Genomic DNA, 6,585 nt, shown 5'->3' on the forward strand with positions numbered 1-6,585 from the left:
TTAGGAAGGTTAAAAAGAGATAAATTGCTTGGGACGGGACTTGAACCCAAGACCTCTCATTCTCCTAACATTCAACCAGACCGCTCCTCTATCTTATTCTTTCTTGATTATATTTACGGGTTAATTCTTATTAACCATTTTCATTTCAGTTTGAAACTATCATTCTCACCTTAACATCATCGTATCAATTACTAGTATTCATTATCATATTCCCATAATCATAATCACGGTCATCATTATCATCTCATCCTCTTTAATCGTTTACCAAATAGTAATTAACATGATCATAATCGTCACAATATCATGAACACTTCATATTTATTATCACTATTCGTTAAACTGCCAACAATCTCATCACTTAATTGATTTTGGGCTTCGGTCCATTTGGATAATAGACTATAACAGCCCAACTCAATTAGTCCACTATTAACCCAATTCTAATAGAAACTGGAAAGAGAAAAATGGCCCAAAGCTCATCACACGGTCCTCGTTAGTTATCTTAAAACTCGTCCAAAACTAGATCACAAGTGAGGTTCATCTGAAAAGTAGGAATAGATACAGCTCATGATGCCTCGATTATTATTTAACTTCTGTCCCACCACCAACTTAGCATTCCACTACACTTAACCCAATTTGATATTAATTGTCTACATCAACTTTAAGTTGTTAGAAATTCATAACATGACCAGCTGTACCCACGAAGGTAAAACATTATTTATAGGTTTTTAAATGGTGTGGGTTTTATAATAGAAAGATATGAATTCGCTGCTGTAGTCGAAAGAGAAGAAAAAAAAAAAATTAATACAGTGATCGTGGAGCTGGAACAACATCAGTGGTAATTGCAAATGGTGTTCGTTTTGTAGTCTGGTTCAATAGAAAACTGGACAGGAAGAAACACAAGGAAAGTTTAATGGTTATGGTTGTTTGGTGATTTAAACAGGAAGTAGATACAAACGTAGCAGGGGTGTTCAACAATTTTGTCGGGTTCACCAAAAGAGAAAGAGATGTTTATAGATAAAGAAAAGAGAGAGTGAGATGGGGAGAGACGAGGTCATAGTGGTGGTTCTATATGGAAGTTAGGGTGGTGGCGACAGATGGCATGGTGGCCTGTGGTTTGGTTGAAGATGGTTAAGGGTTTAGTTGTATTGTTCGTTGTACAAAACAAAACGAAAGAGGAAGTAATAAAGACGATGTTACTTGATAGGTTGGTGATGGTTTGATAGACATAAACAGGAAGCGGAAGAGTAGGGTGGTTTGTAGTTGTCGTGGGTGTGGTGGTGATCAAAATGAAACGGTGGTGATGTATGATTCAAGAAGGTGGTGATGTTTAAGGTGGTGAACGATGGTGGCTATAGTTGAGGATGGTGATAGTTCACGATGGTGGTTTTAGGGTGGTCATATAGTTTGAAACAAATTAAGGTTGATTAGTTGTTGATGACTTGGGTGATTTGAGTTGGGTTTAATCCGAATATTAACTGCAAAAATGGTTGGTGTATTTGCAAGGGATGAGTAGTGGTAATATCATTTGAAAGTATATTTGTGTGGTTTGTAAATGATCATAAATTAGGAAGAGGAGTTAAGATGGCTAGAGAAACAGAATAGAATAAATAGATAGGCGAGTGAGTTTTTGTGTATGTGTGTGTTTGTGCATAGGTATATGTATATATAATTAAGATATAGATTGGCTAAGCAGTAGAATTATTCTTCAATCACTACAGTAATTCACAACTCTCAATTCAATCACGGATCTAAATAACAAAGTGTGATTAAAAATATATATTATAATAATACTTATAATATAATTTAAAATATAAACGTGTGATAATATTAGCCATCGTCTTTCACGGACTGAAATTCGTTTTCCGTTGTTAATCAGTAGCGGATAAAAGTATTTAGAAAAATTCCAAATTTTTAGATTAATTATCTTTATTTATATATATAGATATATTTTAAATAATAATTATTATAATATCCTATTTTTATTTTATTATTTATATCTATTTACACACATAACTATTTACAATTAATTGTTCGTGAATCGTCAGGCTTGGTCAAAAGGGTAATTGAGTATCCGAATATAAATTTCAAACTTTCTAGACTCAATATTACAGATTTTGCTTATCGTGTCGGAAACATATAAAGCTTAAGCTTTAAATTTGGTCGGAAATTTCCGGGTCATTACATATATAATGTTAATTGTGTGTCTCATATGAATCATAAAAATTAAGACATGATTACAGCTAAGGGATATTGACATCTGACTGCCGACACTTATTATTAAGTATATTTCATACTCCGTGGTTAAAACAGTGAACGGATAAAAGTCTCCGGAAAAATCCCATATTTTTACCTTAAGTTTCTTTAATTATTTCAGTCATCATGGCATAAAATTTGGTCATTATTTATTAAATAAAAATTACATCAACTATCCTTCTCAATTCTGGGTAAAATATAAAAAGTGTTAAAGTTTAACGAGTAGCTCTTAAATACATATTTAATAAGCCTAAAAATTATATATCTTATTTTCGGATCACCATTTAATTTAAAATCACATAAGTTTCTTTTTAACTCGTTTACTGACAATCAAATGACAATTTAGCGTTACCTTTGCTTTCTAAATAATTTCGAAATTACAATATATATATATATATATATATATATATATATATATATATATATATATATATATATATATATATATATATATATATATATATATATTATATGTACATTATTTATATAAAGGTACTTTTTATATGTTATTATTATTTTTACAAAATTAATTATAACAATTACAATATATACTATCTCATATTATTATATACAAATATATATATATTAAATATATGCATATCCATTTACAAGCAATCGTATCGTGAGTCGCCGGAAGCAGTCGAAGGTCAGTTGAATATATGAAATGGTTCAAACATTTTTGAGACTCAACCTTACAGACTTTGCTTATCGTGTCAAAAATATTAAATTACATATAGATTTTGATTCAAAATAAATCGAAATTTTCCGGGTCGTGACATTAGAGCATTACCGCCAAGCTTTAGGGTGTTAATCAAATGTGCCAATGATTTAGTGGTGAACAATCCGGAGGAGTCAAGATTGTATTTCCAGGAATCTTGTTTGTCGGATAGTGTAACAGAAGATACAATGCTATTTAGTTCCGTAATTTCGTTTAGAACCCAGCCACTTGGAGGCCTTATCCAGCACCAATTACCGAATGAAGATCCATTGCTGTGTGTAATTCTTTCAGCGATGGATGCAACTTTGTTGAACTCAAGCATGTATAGTCTGTGAAATAGTGTGATAAAATGTTCCGAACCAAACCAGGTGTCGTTCCAAAATTTGATGGTCTCACCATTTCCGAGACATTTTGTGATGGAAGAGGAGAATGAGGCGCCCGTGCTGTCTGCGATTATTCAGGCTTTAATGATTTCTTTCCGAACCGTGCGACCTGAAATGTTCCTGCAAGAAACGTTAGATTCCAACCCCCCCGCCCCAATAGATACTAGTAATAATTTTTACCCATAAAACATTTTTCTCATTTTTGAAGCGCCACCACCATTTACATAGTAATGAGATGTTTTTAATAAAAAGAGAGCCTAAATTTAAACCGCCATTATCATAAGATAATAGAATTTGACCCCATTTTATACAGTTAATTTTATTTTCTGTTGATGACCCACCCCAAAAAAAATTACGTCTTTTGAATTCGAGGAGGTTAAGGATGGAGGAAGGTGCGTGGAAGAGGGAGAAGTAGTATAATGGTATGCTACTTAGGATAGATTTAATTAGGGTTAGTCGGCCTCCAAAAGAAACCGATTTAGCCGCCTAGTCGGAAAGTCTTTTGTCGAATTTTTCCAAGATTGGTTGCCAGGAGGAAGGGTGTGATGAGGGAACACCGATGGGAAGACCAAGATATGTGAATGGAGTGGTACCGGAAGAACAACTAATGTAATTGTCCATTTCTTCAATTTCTTGTAGAGAAGTACCGATACCGTAGAGTTTACTTTTTCGGAAGTTGACTTTAAGTCCAGAGATTTTCTCGAAGCATTTGAGGAGTTTGGAAATGTGTTTGGCATTTCTTTTACTCCATTCCCCGAAAAAAATTGTGTCGTCAGCGTACTGAAGGTGGGTGACGGTGATGTTGTCATTGCAACATCGATTCCACGTAGATGGCCATTTGATAATGCCCGTTTAGTGAGGATGTTAAGGCCTTCGGCGACGATAATGAAAAGAAAAAGGCGAGATTGGGTCGCCTTGACGTATACCTCTTTCAGGGTGAAATTCTTCAGTAGGAGAGCCATTGACTAGAATGGAGATGGATGAAGAGGAAAGACAAGCACGAATGAAACTAATCCATTTAGGGCCAAATCCCATGTAGTGCATGGTGTTAAATAGAAAGTCCCATTCGATACAGTCAAAGGCTTTTTCGAAGTCGACTTTGAAGATGAGGCCTTTACGTTTTTTTACGTTTAAGTTCATCTATAATTTCGTTGGCAATTAGCACGCTATCCAAGATGTTTCGACCTTTGAGGAAAGTTGTTTGTTCAGCCCCAATGACCTTGTGGATGACTTTGGCGAGGCGATTAGAAAGGATTTTGGTTAGAATTTTATAATTACTTCCGATTAGACATATAGGACGGTATTCATTCAAGCCAATAGGGTTAGGTTTTTTGGGAATTAGGGTGAAGAAATATGCGTTACAACCTTTGGATATTTCCGAATTGGACCATAACCAATCTAGCGCTTTAATGAGGTCGTGTTTTATAAGGTCTCAATATTTTTTTGAAGAATTTCATGTTAAAACCATAGGGACCGGGTGCTTTCGAGCTTTCGCAGTCGTGAATAGCATCCCATATTTCCTTTTCAAGGAATTCGGATTCGAGAAGGAGATTATCTTGTTGGGAGATATATTCAAGGTGAGGTGCATTATCAAAAGGACAGTGGTTGTTAAGTTTATTAGATTTAAAGAGATTTTTGAAGTGAAGGTAGGTTTCGTGTTTTACGGTGTTGGGGTCTTCTATCCAAGTTCCGTTAATTGATATGCCGTGGATGTTGTTTTTACTACTACGTTTTTTAATATAGTTATGGAAGTATTTCGAATTTTCTTCGCCTTCGAGAGCCCATTTAATTCTTGACTTTTGTTTTAGCATGTTTGTTTTCTTTTTTTCTTTTTCTATGTGTGAAAATTTGTCTTCGAGCCATTTGTTTTTCTCGGATTCGGATAAAGGTCTACTTTCAACTAAAGCTTCCAATTCGTTAATGGCATTTAAGTGATCACGAATTTGAGAGTCAAGGTTATCGAGTTGTGCACTATGTTTTTTAAGTTCCATTTTGACGTTTTTCAGTTTGTTACGAAGAATACAATCAGGGCGGCTTCCAGTCATTGGTAATGACCAGGCCCGAGTAATGACCGAATCAGCGTCCTTGAGGTCGAGCCAAGTGTTAAAGACGTGAATAGGTTTAGGACCGGAGTTGATGTACGTGTTTCTAAGGATTATGGGACAATGGTCAGAGAGGTCGCGATCGAGAGTTTTGGAGGAGACGTTAGGCCATATTTTTAGAATGTCATCTGAAACGAGGAATCTATCTAGTTTACTAAACTTCATTCTTTTTATGCAGATTCTAGTGAATTTTTTGCCACCAAGGGGAATGTCGATTAGTCCGAAATTGTAAATAAAATTATTAAAATTAGTAGCCCATTGTTGATTAAACTCGCAATTCATGCGTTCAGAAGCATTTCTAACATCGTTGAAGTCGCCGAAGATGATGAAAGGAATCACGAGGGAGTTTACAAGGGAGGATAACTCAGACCATAGTCTTTGTTTTTTGGAAGATGAATGTGGACCGTAGACATTTATGAAAGCAATCTTCGAGTCATAACCCGCCCATGAACCGCAGATTGCTATAAAAAATTCGCCTTCAATAGCATTGTAACAACCCAACTTTTTTTGTTACTTTAGTTAACTGTCCGTTAGTTAGTTTACGTGAATTTTTTTTTTGTATTTAAAGAAATTAAATGCATACTTGATCCTTAGTGGATTACTTGAATTAATATGTTATATTAATTAGTAAACTTAATTCGGTTGATGAATTAAACTAGAAACGACACGATTAAAGTTAATCGCCTAGAAAACTTTTCAGTTAACGGAACTCAGAAAAACGATAGAATAATTATTGTTAATAATTATTGAACTTACGAAAGAAATTTAATTTATTATTTACTTAATGAATTAAACACGGTGATTTTGTTTCAACGAATAGTTAACGTTTCGGAGATTCGGTACGGTTAACGGCACTCGAAACGAACCACGCGCGAACGAGCTTTTACACAAAACGAGTCCGAGACCCGAGCCCGAGGCCACATGGCCGTGACCTCATACATCATATCCTAAAATATCTCATATTAGTCAAAAGAAGGTGGCCATTATATCTTAAAATATCTTATATTAGTCAAAAGAAGGTGGCCATTATATCATAAAATATCTTATATTAGTCAAAAAGAGAAGGCCATTAGTAGGTAATCTCATAATTTTTTTTAGACATGTGCATCACCTTTTACATGTAAAACTA

General features: G+C 34.5%; 1 protein-coding gene across 1 annotated transcript; it reads right to left on the reverse strand.

The window, feature by feature from the left end:
- Positions 1-4,760: 4,760 nt before the first annotated feature.
- Positions 4,761-5,399, reverse strand: LOC139890111 (uncharacterized). Its single transcript, XM_071873012.1, has one exon. The coding sequence runs from the start codon at positions 5,397-5,399 to the stop codon at positions 4,761-4,763; it is 639 nt and encodes a 212-aa protein (XP_071729113.1).
- Between the last annotated feature and the right edge of the window lie 1,186 nt (positions 5,400-6,585).

This window comes from Rutidosis leptorrhynchoides, chromosome 2, assembly GCF_046630445.1.
Source record: "Rutidosis leptorrhynchoides isolate AG116_Rl617_1_P2 chromosome 2, CSIRO_AGI_Rlap_v1, whole genome shotgun sequence".
Taxonomy (NCBI): Eukaryota; Viridiplantae; Streptophyta; class Magnoliopsida; order Asterales; family Asteraceae; genus Rutidosis; species Rutidosis leptorrhynchoides.

Bases quoted from the DNA above. Each gene is read 5' to 3' on its own strand.
- LOC139890111 (XM_071873012.1), bottom strand. From the start codon at position 5,399: ATGACTGGAAGCCGCCCTGATTGTATTCTTCGTAACAAACTGAAAAAC.